Raw genomic sequence first — 23,542 nt, forward strand, 5'->3', positions numbered from 1 at the left:
TTGTAACAATTATGAGAATTTTAAGCTATTAATATCTTTCTTACCAGTTAATATTGTCCCCAAGAGCAAAAGAATACTACAAACAGGAAGGTCTCCAAACGCCTGAAACCCCACTTACTGCATTTACTGTTTGCCTAAACTATCACTTCAGCTTTCATCTAAGCAGAGAGTTCTCAGTTATCACAGAAGAACTTACTAAAAAAAAGCAACAACAACAACAAAACCTTCTCCCCCAAAGCCATCATCTGTTTAATTCTGATGAGCTCTAGGAGTACAAAAGGGATGCACTGTGCAAGGAGGGAAAAAAAGAGAAACAAATGAGCTATGAATTGTGGTTGATGGTAAAAACAGCAGTGTCAGATTCAGCAAGCCATTACAGCACACATCAAAATTGTCCAATAGCAATTATCTTGCCCAAGATGAAAATAAACACGTCTGGAAGGATTTCTGCAGTAAATATTTCCCAGGGTTTCTGACACAGCTACAAAAATTAATTGGGCTGAAAACATGCATCAGTTCAATTTTTTATTTTTTTTTTAATATAAAAAAAGCAGTCAAGAAATCAGTCAAGACCTTTTTCTTACAGCAGTTCTTGGCGTGTATATCTGCATTAAAACTGCATTGCCAGCAAGCATTGCTGCAGACATCAACTTTCTCAGCATGTAGGAAGCATTTTAGAGTTCAAGATACCTTCATGCACGCAGCATCTGAAAGATGCACTACACAAGGCTGTTGGTAAGGAGTCACCAAATGGGGTATGGAAGCCACTGAATGAGCCACATGCCCAGAATGGCTCACTTGTCCCTTATTATCATTCCATTATTATTCAAAGGCCACATACATAGCTTCTTAAAACAAGGGCTGCTCAGTACAGTGTTGGACTTGTGAAATATTTAATATTGCACCAGATGCGTGGGATAGAATCGGGAGGACTGACTCAGTAGGATGTCAAGGAGGAAGACTGAAAGACTGCTGGAGTGGCATGTTAGGTAGACAGCACATCCAGCTACTGGCTGAAATAACACTGCCCACCCCTCAGCTGCTGCCCTTGTGTTCCTATCACACTGCCACAGCACTGCACCAGGTCTGAGAAAGCTCCAGTGCATGTCAGATCCTGCACTGAGCAAACGCAGCTATAGCTTCAGTTTGTGGCAGCAGAACATTTGTGCCTTATTTTCCTACCATCCAAAATGAGTAATAGCCATACATTTTTTTTTTTCTAGTAACAATTAGCTATTGTTTGTAAAGCACTGCAATTTCAAGATAACTCAATCAACACATCATTTCTCCTTTGCTCGTTTTCTACACACACAGCTGTCAGGACTTGCATTTTCTTGATGAAGGAATTACCAAGCTGTATGACTCTGTGCACATATAAATCCAGCTATAACTATATTTAAGCATGATCTCTCTCAGCAATTCAGATAAATGTTCTTAACAGAGATCAAAAAGAATTTAAGCTCAGCAAAAAGGTACTGAGCGGCTGCTATATGCTAGACCATAAACTATGTTACCTGCTGTTATATAATAGCATGGGCCTATACAACATGCAACACAAAGAAATATGTTTGCTAATCTCCTGGTAGTGGCTCCTAACTGGTCTCTGAAAGCTCAGCAATGTCTCATGCCAACTGACGCCACTGCCTGCACTTCTCTGCAAAATTCTCAACATCTGAGGATGCTGTGTGCCAGGAGATGAAGAAACAGTAGCTAATAGTTGTGTTAGATTAGGGAAGTGGCCAGAAAACACCAAGAAGTTTGAAAGAGAGACTGGAATTAGGTTGGAGAGGCATGCGAGTGCATGCAGGAAGCACTGCAGACTCATAGCCTCAGAACCAAACCATTAGCCACAGATTAGAGGTGAATATTAAGAAATGTTCAATTCCTAGTTTTACAGAAAGTGAGCAAAGTAAATCTATGCCCATCAGCTTGATGTTCGTGAGACAGTCTAAAACCTGCCAACTCATCTGAGCTCTACTTCCCTTAAATATTTAAGAGTATGCTTTCACGAACAAAGATCCCCACCACCCTAAATCATCCTGTCTCTAGGGATAGATATTGAACTACTTCAAAAGCAGAATATGCCATAGTTTCTGATTTGAGTAGAACTTCAAAAATAACACTGCATTTTCAAAACTGATATGACTGTAGATTTAGAACAAGGTCAAAGTCCTAGGACAACCCATAATTAAACAATTTTTCATTGTTGTTGTTGGGAAAAAAAAAAAAAAACTGCTTAAGTAACACTTTTAAAACCACGCAAGACAAAGGACAATTAAAGCAATGCAAAATGCTGCCAATAGGGAAAAAACCCAAGGCCTACATACTGAGGTCTTCCTCGGGCAAAAAACGTGCTCTGCATGATCCCTATGTTTAGCTCTCCATGTGTTTAAAGACACAAGAAAAGAAATCTGTAATGCTGCAGACTGTCTTCCAATAGTGAAGTACTGAACGCTACTAATACTGCCCCTTAACTAGCTCATAAAATGCTCAGTGCTCCTCTAATATTTGGGCTTGCTGCCTTGCCTGCTAATAGCATGGGGGCTACTAAGCACAAGACATCTAAATCCATTCACCAGCTATTTATCACAAGAGCTCACCTTCTTATACCATGAAAACATACACATGCAAACAAATATGATTTCCTACCAGCCCCTCAGACATAAGCTCTAAGTGATGCTGTATCTCTTCTACTTAGAAATATCATAAACCACACTATCAAAACACAACTTCTCTTACTATGCATAATCCATGACAAGTGATAATTAAGCTCCTTTCAGAACAGATCCAGGGTAGGCTAGTGAGACAAAAGGATTCTCCCTGCAACTGAGCTATCTACTGAGGAATGGGCTGCTGAATCAATAGCTCATCTCCAAAGAAGTAAAACCCCGGGAGAAGTTCTATGTGCTAGCAGTGTCAGGCTCGAATCAATTATGTTAAGCCGTGGAAGGTAGGAGACCACCTTTTTGAACCACAAGCTGAAAGAAGCCACAAGATGGTGGATAATTTGTTTATCCTCCTGGGCTATATTTGAACTGGTGACTCACCATGTACATCTTGCTAGTTTCTCCTTCAGCTGGCCATTTCAGCCCCCTTCCCAAACCATCACAAGTCATCAGAACTGAATCACTACTGTACACACACTTCAGGACGAAGGACACCTCTACCAGCAGAAAACACAACTAATTCCATACATTCTACAGAACTGAAGAACTACTACTAGATGGGAAAAAACAACATGTGGATTCCCTACACATCAACTTGCCCTTAGGTTGCAGTTTTTCCTATCAGAGGGATTATATATGTCCACTCTGGTCCACACAAGACAAGCTACACGCAAGTAATCACTATACATATTTTTATACCATGCTATGAGAGCTAATCTATTTTCCAAACTTTGCAGGGATCTTCTTTAACATAAAACTTTTAAGTAATTCTTCAAGTAAATGCACCAGGAATCCATTTTAATTGAGAAGTAATAACATACATGCTATCACTTGTCTTACTTTTAGGTAGGAGACAAAAGGGTTAATTTTTTAATTAAGCAGTTCCTACAAAATAAATGCAAATAAGAAACACGAACTTTACAAAACAGGAGCATCTCCTCAATCTGTACTCAAACGGAACCAGCAGAATAAACACTGTATTGCTTTTTGACACAAAACAGGTAACACTATTCACAGCAAGAGAACCCTCCCTTCTTTTTGGTTTGGGGCTTTTTGTTTGTTTTTCCTGAGGTGGATTAAACACAACCCAGTGAAACTTGGTGGGAAGGTCCATGTGAACTAAAATTTCTGTTTCTTATTTGATAATTTGACCTTGGCCAGGAAATACAGGCAATGGAATAGTTCCTCTTTACAGAACTCAGAGTAAGCTGCAATCTTCATGTTATTCTAAATAAGAAAATAGCAGGGACTGCATATACTGATATCACCCAGCTGAAATATCCCTGATTCATCTGTGAAATGCATATGAAATCAGAGAATAATAAATGAGACTTAAATGCAATGTCTCCAAAACAAGTATTACTTAGGAGCATCTCAATGGCAACCCAAATCTCTAATTCAGAATATTATCATTGGAACTTTATGTTCCTACTATGATTTTTTCATCTTAATGAGGCCTTCTAACGATAAAAGACATCCAAGGGTTATCAGTGAATACAGTTCTAAGGCCTGACACTGCAATCTTACCTCTGCATAGCAAGCAGCACGTGGTTATCTATTAAGGCCCCATAAAAGAATCTGTGACTGTGGGTGAAGACCAATTGCAGAATCTGGCCTGTGAGTAATTTCATAATGAGTGCGTATATCATGAAATAGCCTTACCTCAGTAAGTGCGTGCAGCTGTCCTTGATGCACACAGACACCCATAAACCTACAAGAAACAAAAAAGAGAGAAGTGGTTTGGACTTTCTTCCCCCCCACTTTTTTTTTCTTTGGTTTTTAGAAAGAAACAAGGATAATAGAAAGTAGTGGCTATCACAAGAAAGAAGGAAAAAGGGAGGAAAAAAACAATCAGCCTCAGACAATGCATACCTCTCAAGGTCAATTATTTAAAAGTCTCAGCACAAAACAACATTATATGCCTACACTGCAATATATGTTCCAAGAGAACACAGGAAACTGCTCAAACAAGATGGAAAGTTACTAACTTAACTACAAGTAAAGGCCAGCATATAATGTTTTTGCAGAAAGCAACAGTTTCAGAGCTCCCTGCTTCAATGAAGCCAAGTAATCCACTGTTGGTCTGCATAAAGTGCAAATTACTTCCCTTCTCGTTGTGCTGAATAAGCATGAAGATGTTCCTTTCTACCCCATTCCTAACCACAGAGGACTGCGAGGGCATGTGCATGCAGTGTACACTTCTCTTTTCCTCCGTGCCTCCCTTTTGTTTTCAACACTTGTATTAAAGCAAGTTTTGATGGTATCTAGAACATACACATCCCACTGTGCAAGGTTCGAACTCCTGCTAAAAGAAATGACCATCAATCCCTTGACTTTTCTGCATAATGACAGAGAAAATGTCATATTTAAACCTAAGAGGAATAATTAAGAGCTATTATTCTACAATACAAGCTGAGCTTCTAAGTAACAAAATGCAAATTAACAGTAACAGTAAACATTTCCAGTGAGAAAGCTCAGTACAACTTAACCTGTATGCACCTTGGAGCCCTCCCTGCACAGTCAAGATTTTGGTTATTTTTAGAGTAGCCAATTGTCAAATTTATCATTTAGATTTTGGTCTCTATGGGCAAAAACACATTGCCTGTCATTTGACAGTGTTCAGAAACCTCCACTTCACAAGAGGTAGAAAGGCACAATTCCATTAAATGTGATGGGAATTCTGCGGAGATCAATTTGAAGGAAAAGGCCCTTTTATAGCCTCAAAACGTTCTGAATTTAAAACCAAAATGATGCAAGACACACGCAGTACTAGTTCAGCTAATCTGCTTCTGAACAAATGAATGATCCTTACTGTTCTCTTGTCTAACAGCTGACTGGTAAATTACAAACAGCCAAAGAGAAATAACATAGGTAAGGTTCTTTGCATAAGCTGAGCTGTGGAAATCTGTTTTTATAACCAAAAAAAGTAGCAGGACTCTTACTTTAAAGTCTATTGTCTGCTCTTACCTCAAATAATACTTTCTCCAAATGAAATATGCATTTATTTTTTTTTTATTTGACAGTGAAAACAACTCCTTTTGCTTAATGAAGAGCAATAATGCCCAACAAGTGTTCAGGGGAAGGGGGGAGAAGAGTTGTTTTAGGTATATTATCTACACAAAGTTTGTTCTGAGTTTCACTTCATACAGCAACTGCATATGAACTCTTTTGTAAATGTGTTCACAACTTAAGCTTCCTGCAACTAAGAGATGTAGACCTCTCCAAAGCAGGAATCCATTTCTACTTCCATGCATGCTGCAAGGCTTATAAACTATGGTGTTAATAGTTTCACTTAATTCAAGATAACACTTAAAATTTGGAACTGGCATTTTCTCTTTTCTGAAACACACTAATGAGGTTAATCCTGTATGCTGCAGTACTTTCATTCAACGAAAACTGACGTTATACAAATAAAAATAATATTGTTTTCATCTGAATATCAACTCTTCTCTTTGTAAAGGCATATTACTTTACTTCAAATTAGGCTTTCATTGTATTTGACTTAATTCTAAAATATAAAAACAATTAAGAATTCTGTTAAATGTGTCGTCTCATCTTTACCAAACAGGAGATATATATTTCACCAAAACACTGGTAGACCCTTTCCTGATAACCTGTTGGTCAAAGGATGTCTCAATGGAAACATATTCATAGCCTCAGTGAACCTACACTTCAGGTAGGAAAGACACACCGGCTCAGGTTACCGAGAGTAAGAGCTGAGCAATTCTTCAGCATCTTGGATTTCTAGTAGGAAACAGACTAACATTTCTAACCTCAAATCCGAAATTAAAACAAAGCCCAATATCGTGATTGCATGAAAAATGCAGGACAAAAATATATTTATAAAACCCACATCTTTGGAAGATATTAGCCAGGAAAAGAGAAACCAGATACAGTGATAAAACAGACTTAATGAGCTTACAGGCAACACAGTGAAACCATTAAAAGATTGTGTCATGAATCTCATTTTTCAGGCTCTGGAAAATAGATTGATAGAATAGACCTCTAGTGATTCAAATTCCTGGAAAATGTTGTCTTAACTGCTGTATCAAGCAATACTAAGCCCCCTGGTTAAGCCAAGTACTGCTACAAAATACTATAGAAAAGCTTTCTCACTAAAAGATAACATATGCAGCAGCTACCAGGAAATACAATTATCAAGTTTAACATAAGATTCCAATTTCTGAGATCGACCCACAGGAGATTCCAAACTCTGTGGATAGGAAGCTGACATGCTGGCCCAGTACAGCTGAGATTGTTCCTGCTGGCAAGACGCACCGTCTGCAGAGCCAAAATGTGCTCGTAGGTGAACTTCAGAATGCCTCATCAGCCAAGGGTTACACTTCCTATAAGCATTTCTAGTTGGAAGAAGCTTCAGTAAGTCATCCACAGCAGAGGCGACTACTTGCAGATATAAGGAAGTTTATTTTTCAAGACAGTACATCCAGCCTTATCAGCAAAGCTGGATCAATTCCAAAGTCAAAACCAGCAGCTGGAAAATTTTCCCCAGAGGCTGCAAATATAAGAGATGCTATTTGAGTCTACACTGCTAAGTACAGTGCAGAACATCTCCACAGTCTGTATCACCTGTCCTCCTAAAGAAGAGGAGGAAGAAGTATTCTGAACGTTCTTGAGTCTGTCAGGGCAGTTACCCAACGTGCTTTCATTCAGTTCAGTCAGACTGCAGGGGAGAAAGTTCTAGACAGGACTGGGGACTAAGAACCGTAGTGCCCAATCTTTGCATCTTTGTTAGATTAAACAAAACTAATATCCAGATTAAACAGCTGTTGTGGATATCTAGATATTGCAGACATGCTTTCCATTGAAAGAACTTCACTAGAACGTCTACAGATAAACCCAGGGCAGCTATAGTCTGACACACCCTCTGAAGTCCACTGCTTGCTTGTATAAAAGAATTCAGGAGATTGAGGATAACTTTAAAAATAAGCAGCAAACCAAATTCACCAATACAAAAATCTCTCATACGAGCTCACTAATACATAGAGAAATGAGTTCAAAAGACAGGTAGATGCTTATTTCATTGCACTGGCTATTGTTGGAGAGGGAAGAGTATAAGAAAGAACACGAAGACTGCATCCCAAGCTGATGTTTTAGGCACCGTTCTAAAAATGTATTTAGTTTTCAACACATGCTTTTTGATTCAAGACAGAGGCAAAGCATTTCGTCTGTCCCTTCTGTAACATATTACGCACAACACATCCTCTCTCCTGCTGTTTTGCATGCAGCATTTATAAAATACTCCTTTCAGGTAGATGCATTACACAAAGAAAAGTAAAAAAAAAAAAAAAGTTTCCCTTTCTTTTAAATGATCACTCAATACAAGAGAAATGATGTTAAAAGACAAAAGCCATCCGTCTACCTACTGACTCAAAGTCAATCACAGTTTCACAAAAAGGAAAGTTTGACAAGAAAAAATGCATTTAAAAAATTGAACTGTCTTTCCAGGGTGCTGGATTTGTCCAAAAGGAGCTGAAAGAAAATTCTCCTTAAAGTTCACAGAATAAGAAAGTAGTGTGCACATTATGTTCTGTGTATGTATGCACAGAAAAGCAGATTTAATCAACGAGTCAAGCTGCCTACATGCTCACTGCCAAACACAGCAATGTCACCAAGAGCTCCCATGAGAGCACTTAAGACATAATTTAAGGCTTTTTGTGTACAGGATGTTTTAAATGAAGTCCCTGAGGTACAGATTAAATAAAGAAGTATTTTTCATGAAAACAGAATTTCAGTTTTTAATATCACTACTATCTCAGATATGCTAACTTAAGAGACAGCACAGAGGATGGATAATCTGTGTTAGCACACCACTTCATTTCTCAAAATAAGGAAAACACACCTGTAAGGCATTTCCAGAACGTAAAGGTATCAGAACCAGAACGAGAAGGTATCAGGTCTCCTAGGCTGGGAGCTGTAGGGCTCCAGACTCTGAGACAACAGCTTCCTTGAGCTCTTTCCAGCTCCATTTCCTTCTTTTGACTTAGGCAAGAACTCATGACTGCAGTGCAACATCAGCATTCAGAGAAGCATCAAAGTGCTGAAAAACACTTAGAAGCATACAATGGACCTGGCAGCAGATCTAACCCAAACCCTGAACAGCCCTGTACTTAAATGTGACACTAGCTAATATGGGAGTGAAGAAATGTTCCAAACCTCTGGCTCTCCAAGTCCCAGCTATCTGTCTTACCATGTATCAGCCACCCCATATTAACACAACTGCTGTAAACACTATGTGGTGCAAACGAGAACCCCAGCTCACCTTTCCACTCCTGCTCTTACCATCTGCTTTGAGGTAAGATGTGATAAGCCAGGCTGCCAGAAGGCAGCAGCATCTCACGCTCACAGGAAGCAGAAGTATCAAGACAAGGCAGAAAAGCATTTTAGTCCTCCAGTTTGCACGCAAGAATGAGATGGAGATAGGAGATGACGCAGTTGACAGTAGAAACAGTGCTGAGCACTAATGAACACCACTAGCCTGTTTTCACTCCTGAAACATCCCTAATCTGATCCTTGGGGTAAACAAAGAACAAGAAAAGCAGCTCTTTCTTATGATCACCAAGACAGCAACTGAATAAAATACTACACTACAGTTAACATCTGCTCTGCCTCTGGAATCACATTTGCTAATAGAAATAGGAACCAAGAGAGAGGGATACAAAAGATCACAATCCCATTTTCACCATTCAATGCAGCTGCAAGAATTTCTATTCCAAAACATTCTTAACAAAGAGATTCAATTTTTGCCAAAATAAACCCTCTAGTGGAGGCTAGTTTCTCACTTTTCCTAATGAATTTTCCATCAAGATTTTTTTTAATAGGTTTTTTTTATATGTATATATTTTACCACTGGAATATTTGCAATGCTACCACAGAGATTACATACTTACTGGAAACCTGACAAATGAAAACTAAACTCTTCAGTGTCTTCCGATCAAGATAGATATCTACATGGCTGGCCAAATGCAGAATTTGAGCACAGAAACATTGAAATGAGACTGGGAGTATTTAATTTAGCCTTACAACTCCATGCCAAAAAACACAAATTATTTTTAAGGCCTCAAAAACCAAACTGCTACCTCACAACTTATTAGAAACAGAGAAACTGGAACACCTTGACACAACTCTGCGCACAGAAGTGTCTAAGGTCACCAAGGTAAAACACAAACCTATCTGTAAGTAATCTCTACAGTGTTAAGGGATGGAAGAAAGACTAAGCCAGACTCCAGACTGGTGGTTGTAGGTTGGAATGAAAATCTTAAAAGGCTTTTGTAAGTGTGAAAATGAGTTGATACGGACAGGAGAGAAACAAGAGGATTCTCAAATAATCAATGATAGTAATTGTTCACGTAAGTGCAATTAATGGTAAAAAGACAAGAACCTTTGCACTAACATCTCGAAATTAACTGTAGGCATGTTGGAATGGATAGCTTGTAAAAAGGTGCGATACATTCTGGAGCACTGGCAAAGAAGATTTTTATTTTATTTATTTTTTAATTAGCCAAGGGTCATTATTATCCATTGGATACCAGATACACTAGGAAGTGCATCTCCAAGCAATTCAGAGGAAAAACAGTATACCTTAAGATGTTTGGATGTGAGAGTCTATTCATAAGTTGAACCTCTTTCAGCATGTTTGCTCTGTTGCTGTTCAGCGTGTTCATCTTCAAAGCCATTACCTGGTCTGAAGTTCTGTGTCTTACCTACAGGATACAAGTAAAAAGCAGTAAGGACATATCCTAGCAACATGAAACACAAAGCTGAAAAAACAGTGAAGTTGTAGAACAACTTAAATATACTTCATGACAATTGGCTTGATGTATACTGCGATTTCTCACATCTTTATCACACAACTACTTTCAATAGGTACAATATCCAAATGCATTTTACACTTCCCATGCAACTGATGACCAAGTCTGAGAAGCTGAAAAAACTATCAGCTTCTCAGTACGAGTGAAAGTAGTCACTTATTTGTTCAGGGATAGAAAGCTCCCTATTCTAAGTCCTATGAAACTCAGCTGCTTTCCATTCATCTCCCTTCTTTTCCCAGGGTAGTGGTTGGTTTTAAGGATGCACAGAATGTGTTATGAGAGGCCCTGCCCTATGCAGCTACAGGGCAAATTTCACAGGCAGCCAAGGTTTACTTTTTGACTAGAGGCACAAACCTGATTATACACTCAGCAGAGAGAAAACATTTGTCCAAACCCACACTGCAGAACAGAGAATTACAACAAGAACAGCTGAACTCCAGATAAGTGGAAGTAAGAAGAAAGAAGCTGGGTATGTCTTCTGGCAATGATGCTCACCAGTATGCTTAAGGCATCAGGTGATACCTATTTTCAGGTTTGATTTGCCCACTATCTGCAAGAGCAAGAGGAGCATTTCACCTAAACAAGCAGCACCATGAATTCAGCACAGGGAAGTACTGGAAGGAAAGGGTGTCATGTTTTAGATGTGTGTCTACCTTAATGCTTGAGAAACCTGCCTACTTCTCATCCTAGTGTGAAGTATAGGGCAGCTAAGAGTGGCAAACAGCATCATCAGACCGAGCAAGTTGAAAAATAGCTCTCAGGCATTTTCTCCTGCTCCTCCCCTGCCCATGCATGAGCTTCTCAATTGGCTAACCCACAGTCACACAGTAATCCCAGTGTAAAAAGGATCAGAGAAAGGAGATGGAGAAGGGTGTAGAAACCACCATCGATAGCAGAAACTAGCAATAAGTTGATGAGTTGAGGTTTCTCTTTTCAGCGGTAATATTGGCTTTAAAAAACAAACAAACAAAACTAGTCAAACTACAGCGTTAGTGTTATAACAAGATAATCCAGAGTTGCTCCATGTTTAACCTGTTTTGCCTGTTTGGCATGCTTATTAGTTTTAAGTGGGATGATTGCATGTTAAGTTGATGAGGCTTACTGTTACTTGCCAGGTTTCCTGTGTCTATTGTCTGCTTTCATTAACTCCGAATTTTCGGCAGCTTTTGCATACCTAGTCAATTTGAATGAACAAGCTGAGATGGACAAGTCGATTTCCATATGCATATATTTTTAAATATCAATTTTATTTAGATTTCAGTTTTATTTGCATAAACTCTCTGGCTGGGGAGCCAAAATTAAGGAAGGCGTTCATAGATTTAAGGGAGATTTGTTCTACCAACGCAAATTAAGAATAAGGACAATTTAAGAACTTTCCATCTATACATAACAGCACAAGAAATGCTTCCTCTGGGACAAGGGTTAGGAATCCTGGGTATTGTGGTGGAGTAATTTGGGGTTTATAAGGAATGGCAAAGAATTTGAATTAAGTCATACAGGCAAAGATCTACTCTCAACAGAACTTCCTCAGAAATCAGCTTTTCACTAACACAGAAGCTCCAAGGTCTGCCAACAGGGAATGAACAGAGATAGAAGGTGAGCAGAAACTTGGATGAAATACAGTCTTGAGCAGTATTTGCCTCTCATTAACTCTGCTAGCTACCTCTTGGCCCTTTATCTAATTCACTTAGTTCCATGCCAAAATTTCAAGTTCTTTCGCTCAGCTTTTAGGTAAAATTAGAGCCTACCATAAGACCTTTTTCCTTGTTCTTTGCCTTTTCCTTGTTCTGGATTCTATTCTTGAGCTATGTAAACTTCTGAAGATGTTTTTGAAGCAATTGTCCTGTGTGCTTCCTGGATTTTCAGGTCTGACAGGCAAAAGGAAGAGGTTTGCTACTTCTCACAGGTTGGGCTGCCCACAGTACTAACTCCATCAACAGAGAAAAATGAGCAGTTTTTGCAAAGAATATTTCTCATCCTCCATTTTAGAATATTCCTGGAGTCTCTTTGGTCTTGATAGGCTGCAGTGGGTTCTGTGGTGAGCTCTCAGGGCTTTTTGTTGTGTAAAATCTATGTGATCATACTTAGAAATAGCTCAACTTCTGGGCATGTTAACAGGTCTCTAAAAGGCACCTGGCACTGTGTTGCTTTCTGTTTCAATTAAGGGGACACTGTAAGCTAATACGAGTCATTTTATTTGAACTCCTGTTTACTGTCCTGATGTTGGAGGACATATTTCCCCCTGAATCTGACAGAATAGCAAAGTACCAAATCAAACCAAAGGAGAGGTGGGAGAACAGGGACTTTGTCTCACAGTAGGTACTCTCTGAGTTAGGATGGACAAGCAGACCTGAAACCTGAAAGTCATCTTCTCAAGAGGTAAGCAGGCAATACTGAGAATAAAAATCAGATACTTGCTTATATATTATGAAACACAATACCAATCACTTAGAGTATACATAAAGCTAATTGTGGTCTCTCCTCTGAAGCATTGTTGACAAACAGTATTTCCACAGCAAGAATGGACTGCCAAGAGGGAACAGTCAGGTCCTGCTTTTCAGGTCTCAGTCAAGCTCCAGATCATTTGAGCTGTCAGCTCTTCCTTACAGCCGCAGCTATCAGTTACACTACCTTGTGCACCTACTTATCTGTTATTCATAGCCTAAACTGAATTGGGGTCTGTGCTGGTATTCCTTGTCAAAACTCTGCCAAACCATTTCTAAACCTTTATCTGCTTTCAGGCTACTAATGTGCACATAAGACAACAGCTCCAGAAGCTAACCTAGTAGATTTTAGAAATATTATTGATCAAAAGTAGTATTTGCTTATAGGACATTTTACCTCAGCACATCCCCATATGCTCAACATATAAACAAGGATCCCTAGCAGATGCCTGTAAAACTATCAAAGCTGTTGACGTTATTATTAATTAGAGTTCCTTGCATATGAGATCAAGTAACCTTTCAGTGATGTCTGGATGATCATGTCTGTGCTTGGAAATATTTTGACAATCCTACAGCTGCCTTCCCATGCTGCTTTGCACACTCTTCTGACTCTCAGTCTGCTTACCTATGTGTCTCTAACTCAGAGGTCACAGTAACCAGATACTGCCTCCCTGTTTTATTGCTGGCAGGCAGTTCAAGTGTCCCTTTGCACTCTGATTCTTCTAGGATCAAAGTACTTTATAAGTACTTTGACCTGGCTATGGCTAGCTGCATGGCCTGCCTGGACAGGGTCTTCAGACCATGCTCTGGTCCCAGACCTTCTTACGTCCTGAAAAAAAAGAGGTATGCAGTGAAGGGATGGAACCAGGTACAGAAACAGTAACATATTTGAAAGAAAACTTCTAACAGCAATTGAGGGGAGCTCATGTTCAAAATAACTAGCCAATATGTAAACATTGTATCCAGCTCATACAAGAAATAGCCAGGAAATTTGTTCTTTTTAATTCTTAACTTACTGCTTGCTATGAAGTTTTTTATTTGTTTGTTTATCATTGAAAGGCTAAATATCATTTATTGTTTATTAGGTCATAGGTATGCCATAGCTTTCTAAATATCCAAACATCAATTCTACTGTTTGCCTGTACCGAAGGTGAGGGGAAAGACTGATGTGATTTCATCTTTCACACAGCCTTTCTGACCTTTCCTATTAACTGTACCTTTCCAGGTGTCCTTAAAATGAGCATCCAAAGGACACCGATGTTACACATCTGCCAATATAGCTTTCAGCTTTGCCCTTAGTTTTTCATTGTTTACCAGGCATGTAACATTGAGTTGGAAGTACTTTGTTGTGGTTATCTTCTAAAACTGCATTGGGTTAGGGTCAGCTATACTTCCTTCAAGTCTCACAGTCAAGGCATGAAGTCACTATGCTCACATGGACATATATTTGCACCCTGGGGATGAATATCTTAAAAGAATGCCTAAACTCTGATTAAAGAAAGCTCCCTTTAATTAAGGAGACAAACTTGCTTCTTAGGTTGTAAATCCAGTTCTACAAACCGTGCATCTCAAATGTTTTTCTAACCACTAAAGAGTGCCCCATAGTCAGATGCACATATCCTTAGTGGCGATGCTGATATCACATCAAAAGTGCCACGTCATTAGGAAAATTGGTAGTGACAAATGGAAGCTTAAAGGAATACATCAATGCAGATAACATTAAGCTGCTATGTTGATGCTAAGGAGTGAGACTGAGTTGGGGTTGTTTTCCGAGCAGTAGTGTATATAATGTCACTACATTAACTTGTAGCAAGAGAGAAACATGCCAAGTGTAACAAAGCCTTGCCAAACAAAACTCGTCAACATGTGCTACAAGAGCTTACATACAGGTTCAGAAGATACATGGGAAATTTTTCACGCCCCCCCAAAAATCAATACATTTTAAAAGCTTCACAGTAATTGTGCTACACTAATTTCTGTTGCATTGAAAAAGAAAAAAGAAAAAAAAAAACACCACAATGAGAAATACACAGAAAATGTTGCAGCTTTTACCATTCCCTCTTTAGTGCAAAGGTGTGGTATTGCTCATTAAACAAAGATCCAACTTTAGTAACTTCTAACATCACCAATTCAGCAAAGTAACACATTCAGTTACTACAGCATATTCCACACCTACAGCCAGTCCCCATTTTGGGGGAAAAAAACCCTGTAATTAGTAAGCAGTACAGTTGTTACTTTATAAACCCATTTGCGTGTGCCAAAAAAACCTCATTTTTCTTTTGCATTTTGTTTTTCTTCACTGCCCACTGTAACGTAGAACCAGGGCCCAGAATACAGCACCCATTTATTTTAAACGAGCCATTTTCCGATAGGAATCTGCGCAGAGCTCTGCCACCAACTTGATCTCAATTAAATCAAAGGCAAAGAGAGACTATAGTCTTATTTTGAGAGAAAGCACAAATGAATCAGAGGACTATTGTTCCACCGCTTGAGATCAGATATAAACAGGCACAGCCAGGGTGGGGAAGTTGACTTCTTTTGTTGCCAGTTCAGAAGAACATAACCATATAAAATTCCCTTTGCAATACAGAAGGCTCAAAGGTGGACCCACCACTTAAGGGCTGGGTAACAAAATGCAGAAGAGCCTTGTATTTTTTGTTATGTCACAACCTGAGGGTATAGCTCAGGTATGTACTTTATACCCAAGTACAAAGTCACAGTTAGAAAAATAAATATTGAGCTAGAATGACAAAACTGAGCAGTTACTCTTCATTTTTACTCTGAGCTGTCTCATTAGTTCTCTGAGTAGCCCTGAGCACACTCCTTCAATTCCAAGCATCTGCTCTCTCTAAGTCTACAAAATGGAGGTGATAACACTATTTATCAGCCATGGAAATTTGACATCTGCAAATGACTTCTGTAACACCCAGAGATACACAATGCAGTACTGTACCTGTGTCCCTACTTTTTTTTTAATAGTTATAGTTAAATATTTCCAGCATTACCATGTTTTTGTCCTGTGTGAAAGGTTCTGACATTTACATCATCTGCACATGCTTTAAGCCAAAATACTTCAGGTTGCCTTTTCCTACCATCTTCAGTCTTCTACCAGTGTGCTAACACAGTTTGGTACTAAGCATGCAACCCCACACCGTCTCAATGATGTCATTATAACTATTCACCATACAGACATGATGGTTTTGTTTTTAAAATCTGTATGGGAGCCTTGAGAGATTTGTTTTGGTCAGAAATAATTTCCTTAAGTTTCCTTCATAAATCCATCAAATAAACGTTACTCACACATGCGGGAGAAAATCAATCTCCCCTTTGTGCAGAGCCCACTGGCACAAAAGCTATTCCTACCGTAATTACAGTCACAGCACTAGCAGTATGGAGGAGCTGCTGCATTTTGTCTACGTGGAAGTTACTGTGTTATACACACGGTCTGCTATGGGTCAGTTAACAAAGCAACTTCTCCACATTGATTTCTCAAAGGAAAGTTTCACAGCCCTGTCCTCTCCTCAACCCTTAATCTCTTTCAGTAATACCAGCACCCAGAAGGTGCCAAAGCACTGCAGTGCCACTACAGCCCAAATAGAGGAAGCTCAGAAGGACAGGAGAAGGTAGTGTCTCCAATTTGGACATGGCCTCAGCACCCACTGGAAGCAAGACATTTTGGATGCTCCTCACACAGAAGTCAGAACAACTGGAGCAGCAGACTAACCATACCACACAGGTCTTGGACTTCCTTTCTTTAACTCCAATGGCTATTAAGGAGCTGTAGAGAAGCATTCCCCAATGATCTGAGGCTGTGAACAATATACCTGTCCTGTTATTGCTATGAATATAATAATTTGCATTTCTCATCTTTAAATTTCAAATTACTCAGTGGCACACACACGTGCACTACCATCACAACCTCTGACAAAAGCAGTGACAATCATCACTGAAGTACATTTAACTCCACTCCACCCAATGCTAGGAAATAAGTATTCAGAGAGGTGTGCCACAAAGATCTTAAGGGATGTATTCTGTTCTCTAGGCTCAGCCATGTTCATGCTGGATACATGCCAATACCGTTATTTGAAGAACAGTAAATCAGCACCTGTCGCTCAGTATCAGCAATGAATGAGCTTACACAAATGTGCATGTTTGCCAGCTGGCAAAACAGAAAATCCTGGAGCTGCCAAGCCTGCACATCTCTATCCAGAACAGAAAACTAAGCAGACCTTTTAACTGCGCTTGAGAAATTATTATGGAAAATGAGACAGAAAAACCACAGACATTTCTGTGCCAAGGGAATCTTGCCACCTGCTTTGCCCCTGGGAAAGTGCATAATGATACTCAGATAGGCACAATTTCTCTTCCAGAAGAGAAGAAAGGGCCCAAAGGACTCAGAACAACAGAAGTCACTGTACTGCACACGAAATCCAGCCAGAGGTTACCTGTTATTTCAAGGTCCCACTTGTCACAGCATCAGAGTGCTTTTCTTACTGCTGACAGCATTTGCAAGCATCCTCACTAATTGAGGACTGCTTACCTCAGCCTTTAACAGACCAGCTGCCCAATGACAGTTAGAAGAGGCCAAGTTTCTAAACAACTGATAAGTACATTTTGAAATGGAAAATTTTACATTATCTTTTTTTTCTGATGGAGTACTCTTGCAGTATTTCAGCATCACGTTTATTCAGCTCATACCTGTTCTGGCTTCCTACTAAAGGAACAAATCTTTTACTTCCAGAGTGTAACAACAGTTCTGCAATATTTTTCAGTGATTTTTCTCTTCAGTAGAGAAGCTACCTGACCAAACCAGGTAAAGTGAAATGCAGAGCATGCAAAACTCTTTTCAGCTTGTTTGTGAATTTTAGATTGATCTTACAGTGATGTCAAGCAAGACTGTAGGCAACAATAAAATCTAGAAATTGTATTTCTGTATTTTTTTTCTTTAAGTTTTTCAACACCACTACAACAGGCAAAGTTTGCAGAAGAGCTACTACCTGGTGACAGCTTTTAAGTCAGTCCCAGGGTTTCCTCAACTGATGCTATATGGTGGTTATTACATACACATCTAGCCACAACATAAATCAAAGCAGGACTTATGTCAGATAAGTCAAATACAAATTAGTTTTCCATTCTACTCTGTCTTTCAAAGCAATTTCAGTTCCAAAAGATATGAGAACATAAGTGACTTGCAAGCATGGCAGGTAGTTCTGAATTTAATGATACTCCCATCTGAGTGGGGATGAAAGCTCATGAGTATTTTATAATCCTGAGGGAATAATTACACTGAAGAGGTTTTTAAGTCATATATTAATGATCCATCAGCATAAGGCCTATGTGCTAAAAGCACTGCCTAATTGAGTGAGGAGGACTAGGATGACAGCATCTTGGCACCTAAATAATCAAAAAGTCACTAGGAAGAAAAGGCAACTGATTGTCTGAGGGGTTGCCATACAAGGCATCTTGGCAGTTGCTAAAAGGTTTCCAAAAGGCTGATACACACAGCATGAAACAAGTAATCCTGCTTAGTATTTATGCCTCATCTCTGTTCCAGAATGGTGCTTCTTCCTATTCCTGACAAATATCAGAGTAAAAAGAGACTGATTAGAGCCACTTAGCTGATATAACTCCATGGCCTGGACTTTTTTTCAAGTTACTCTAGCCATCTCGGCCAGTTCACGTAATACAGAGTGACTATTCCAAGCTAACAACTAATGATGGTTTTTAAACACTATAGTTTCACATAAGGGGCATTAAGCCCCCCCGCCCCCCCTTTTTTTTTTTTTTTTTTTTTTTTTGCTTATGTCACCTTCAATGAGGTGAAAGTGGCTGTCAAAAGGGGAAGATTTTACACTTAATTTCCTTTGAAAAAAAAAGAAGACCATAATGCATGTATGGGGACAAGATCCACTGTCAATCACAGCATCAAATCACCCTGGGAGGAAGGAACACTGCAATGTCTCTATTCGACAGTAAGAGAAGGAAAGAATAAATTTAGAAGTGGAACCACACACCACACTTAGCTGGAAGAAGTCACTCACTGCTCAAATGGATGTCACTTAAAAACTTATTAGGTATAGTCCCCATGCCTACAAAACCAAGGGTAACCAATAGGTTGAGTTTCCTACTCATTACCCTACTTCTATACTCACTCCCTAATCCATTTGGACTTCTGGCACTATGGCACAAACAGAACCTGATGTAATAATGCCAACCTCAAGGGAAAGTAGTAGTCATGCTCTCCTTTTCATATAAATTGGCATTCCCTTCTCTACATACTCACTTATAAAATGATTCAAACGGCTTCTTTCCTCCTTCCACACATTCACAGAGATTTTAGTCTTGGAAGAAGGCTTCTGTTGACGTGATAAACCATTAAATGCCACAGGAAAACTGAGCCCTCTGTCAGTAAGGGGTTGCTTTTAGAGCCAATAAGCAAATAGACATGACCAGCTGTAGAAACAACCAAAACTGGAAAGTTCTAGCTATAAAAGCACAGTTTAATAATAAATAATAGTAAAAAGAAAATCACAGCTTGGCTACATCAAAGGAGGCTCCAGAATCTCCAATAATGGAAGTTTTAAGGACAGGCTCAAAATATCTGCCAAAAACAGATCGCATATTCCTGAGCCTGGCTCAGCTAAGGAGACTACAGTAGTTCTTATAAACATAAAGCTGAAATAGGATGTTATTTTAAAATTTGGTGATAAAATTTAAGGTCATTGTATAAAATTACAGTAGTTTTACAGCAGCTATATGCATACATAAACACACAGACTTCTGTAAGACATCTGACTTCATGCCACAATATACTACAACTAGGTTAAAAACTGACCAGTGATAGCTCAAGATAGAATTATGCATGACAAAGCAGCATGAAATAGAGGAATTTCCACTGAGCTTCCAGAGGAACTGAGCTAGGCCTCATGTTACTCAGCGTTCTGTGTTCACTTCCAGCTCACTGATGCCAGTTACCACTCAGAAAAGCTCAAAGTCTGTAGCATCTGCTCTCATTATTTCTCTACACAGGGAAGGCCACACTATATCTGAGGAACATCTGAGCCAAAATTAACACATCCAAATGAAAAACTTCACTATAAACAGAGATTGAAACTTTTATCCACAGGAGACATACCTCCCGCAAGCAGCAACATGACAATGTATTTAGGAGTCCCATTAAACAAAAAATGCAACATGAATTAATAGTGTGTTACAATAACAAGTGCTGCTTAATGCAGAAAGAGCATGGCAAAGCAAAAAGAGTTTTTACAAGGCATTGTTAAGAACAAAAGTAGGATGCTGCAAGTTGGGGTGTCTACTTTAATAACAAAGATGATGGAGAAGATGATGGAAAGGCTTAAACCTATATTGAAGTAAGGTAGATACCAGTTAGTGCTGAAGTGCTGTGACCTTTAGATCATCTAATATCCCTTCCAAGCTTTAACTGCTTGAGGAGTTCATAATGTAATTATTTTCAAGCATCTAGAAAGATATAATGGGCAAAGTCTAACATGATCAACATGGATATCTATTTTCAAGATAGACTTTTTCTGTCCAGTGGCCTGTACAGTCTCATAACCCTTCTGTCTGAAGCCCTATGAGTTGTTCTGTCACTCACTCTCTTGCACAGTTCTTACTCTGCATTATTTTAGATAGCAAGTACTGTCACACTTAGTTCAAAGGCCAAAAGAGGAAAGTGATTACTGCTCAACATCAAGCATTTCTGCACTAGGCTCCTCAAGGCCTGCAAAGTTATAGACAGAGAGAGATGTTAATCAAAAGAAGTCATAAGGTACAAAAAGAGTCAACTCTGAATTACAGAATCATAGAATGGGGTGTTGAAAAGGACCATAATGATAATCTAGCTTCAATTCCCCTGCTATGTGCAGGGTCACCAACTAGACCAGGCTGCCCAGACCCACTTTGTAAAAGTCAGATAGTAGTATCTCTCCATTTCACCACAGTCAGACATTCCAGAGATCAGGCCCACCAGCAGGACAATATGCCTTTACAGATACAGCACCAGAAGTGATAGTAAATGTAAGTTGTACTAGATACTAGAATACTTCATGGGATTTTCCCTCACCCTCCGCCAAGTCTCTAACAGCAGACCTCTTGGCTTCTACAGAATTAAACACACAGTTCAAAGCAGCCAGGATTGTGGCCCAGTTGACCTGAGTTCTGTCTTCAACTTTGCCTCAACACTCATGTCAGAACACGTTCTCCAACAAAACCAGGCTACATTTCTCCCTGTTCTACACCCAACACCCCAGCTATGGGATAGAGGAGCTTTGAACAGTTGTGCTCATCGCCACAACAGCAGTGAGGCAGCCCTGCACTAAAGAGCAACCAAAACAAGTACTTTTCCTTCTGTTGAATCATCTTGTGATGATTCTCTTCTAACAGTGAAAACCTTCAAACTCCCAGTGACTACACCTGTACAAAAAACACAGACTTCTCAACATATAAATACAGTGTTGAACTTGTACAATCCTATACTGGATCTATGCTCCTTGTTTTCATCAAATAATAAACAGCAAAACATGTCCTCTTTTAAAGGTCGAAGTGTCCAAATATTTCCAGGCTCTCTCAGAAGTTCAGCAACAGAACACGGTGCTAACAAGAAGCCCTCAAGAAATATGTTAGGAACCTGAATGTTTTGTACCAGCTTTGAACCAGAAGATTTATTTGAATAGAGGAGGATCACAGACTTCAGTTTGATTTCTATTCCATCACGTGTATTTTAAGATGTATAGTATCTGCTTTCTAATACAGTTTCATTATAATGTTTATCTCCCCCACAATTACTTCTCCTTCCATCAGTTCTTACTGGTCTTCCCAGCTAAGAATTAAAAAGTTCAGGACAATGGCTGATTAACATTCACTTATCAAAAAACCTTTGCCTAGCTCAATTGAAGGGCAAACGTTAAGTCTATACTTACCATTGAAAATTACAACAGGAATTTGTCAGTCAGCTGCTTCAAACTACACTGCTGGTGGTTTCATAAAGTTCCGTTTTTCTAAACTAATTTCTACAACATGTAGCATTCGAGTGAGTTTGAATTGCCATAATGATGGTTGACAAAAATCAAAATGATAACTTAATATTTAATGCTGAATAAACCATAATGCTTGATTTGTATGAGTTCGAGTGCCCTAGAAATGCAAGAAGACCATTCATAGCATACATTACATACACACGTTCATGCTATAACATATTCATATAGAGAAAACAATTTCTATCCACTATTAAAGACCATATTAATCAAGGAGGTTCCACAGAACTGATGGAAGGGAACAAATCAGTGAAAACAGCTGTGAGCTATGTAGCAAAACAAAGACCTCAAATCCTCAAAACAGGGCAAGTATTCTTTGATAAACTATCTGAGTGAACCTGATGCATGATATTCACAAAACAACAGGCAAACAGATAACTTAAAAAGCTCTAGAGATACAAGGACTTGTTGCTGTTTTTTTAGATACCTTTGACTAATTTAAAGGGAAAGCTTCATTGCTTTTCTAAGTTCCTTAGGCAGTAAACCTAGAACTATCTTGGATTGTTCTTAAATTCAAATGTTTACCTGGAAGCCTGCAGATCAGACTGAACTTTTACTGTGTCAAACCATGAGGCTCTCCTTCCTGGAAGCACATCAAGGTTCTTGAAAGAAATCTGATCAGCTCAGTGAGATTAATGACAGAGGTGGTCACGCTGATAAACTAGCAGAACAGAAACCTGCCTAAATGAGCACGGAATCGCATCTAAGACATGGTCATAATGCGTTCTTGCCACTTTGTGCCAAAACTGAAGAGAGATCTCTTTTAAATTGATCTGAAAGAAAAGTATCAACATTGTTTCCCTGCAGAAGGTCTGTAGTTGTTTCTGGAAAAAAACAGACACTAGATACTTTGACTACAACCAGGGCGGTAGTAATGACACTGATTGCAGACTTACACGAAGGTACATCCAGCTTAGTTCTACTGAAAGGGGAACGGCAGGGGAAAGGTGTTCTAAAGTTAGTAGACTTCTTTGCACACAGGAAGGTAAATCAGGTATCAAGGACTTTTCCTCAATCAACAGAAGTTCTCAAATGTGCTTAACTCTGTATGTCGCTACTTGTGTTAAGCAAGTGCTCTCAAAATAAGATATTCTTAATGAAATCAAGAACTACATATCCTGGAAATTTACATTTGCTTTTAACCACCTTTTTTCCCCACCTACTTCTGTTTCCTGATTATACTAATTACCTTACTTTTCTGCTGGGCATGCAGTCATCTTGCCTCAGGGTGCCTCTCCATGATGTTTCTCACCAAGCCGTGACAGAACACTATAGTTATTCCACCTAGTATATATATGCTCACACAGCATGTAGCTATCTGACTGCAACACCTCAATCTGAAGTCTCAACATATGAAACTTTCTGAAGTCCCTCTTCTCTTTATTTTGACAGAAATAAAAATTTGGGTTAGTGTAAATTGAGTTCCACATGTCTAGCAAAACAAAAAACAATTAACAACTTGCCTTTACACAAGAGGAGAGAGAGGTACATATGGAGATAGGAATGTCTTTTGGGCGATAAAGTAACATAACAAATTTTCTAATTCA

General features: G+C 39.1%; 1 protein-coding gene across 5 annotated transcripts in view; it reads right to left on the reverse strand.

Annotated features, from left to right (window-relative positions):
- TESK2 (testis associated actin remodelling kinase 2) overlaps positions 1-23,542 on the reverse strand; it is a 69,346-nt gene that overhangs the window by 36,998 nt on the left and 8,806 nt on the right. For 3 of the 5 annotated variants that reach the window (XM_003641688.6, XM_046944865.1, XM_046944866.1), the window contains exons 3-4: positions 10,266-10,387; positions 4,329-4,377 (exon numbers count right to left, since the gene is read on the reverse strand). In XM_003641688.6, coding sequence (XP_003641736.3) covers positions 4,329-4,377; positions 10,266-10,387 — 171 coding nt within the window. Of the gene's footprint in view, positions 1-4,328; positions 4,378-10,265; positions 10,388-19,091; positions 22,576-23,542 lie in introns of those variants that run through there. The other 2 variants (XM_046944867.1, XM_040705392.2) reach the window with 2 other exon arrangements.

Source organism: Gallus gallus, chromosome 8 (assembly GCF_016699485.2).
Source record: "Gallus gallus isolate bGalGal1 chromosome 8, bGalGal1.mat.broiler.GRCg7b, whole genome shotgun sequence".
NCBI lineage: Eukaryota > Metazoa > Chordata > Aves > Galliformes > Phasianidae > Gallus > Gallus gallus.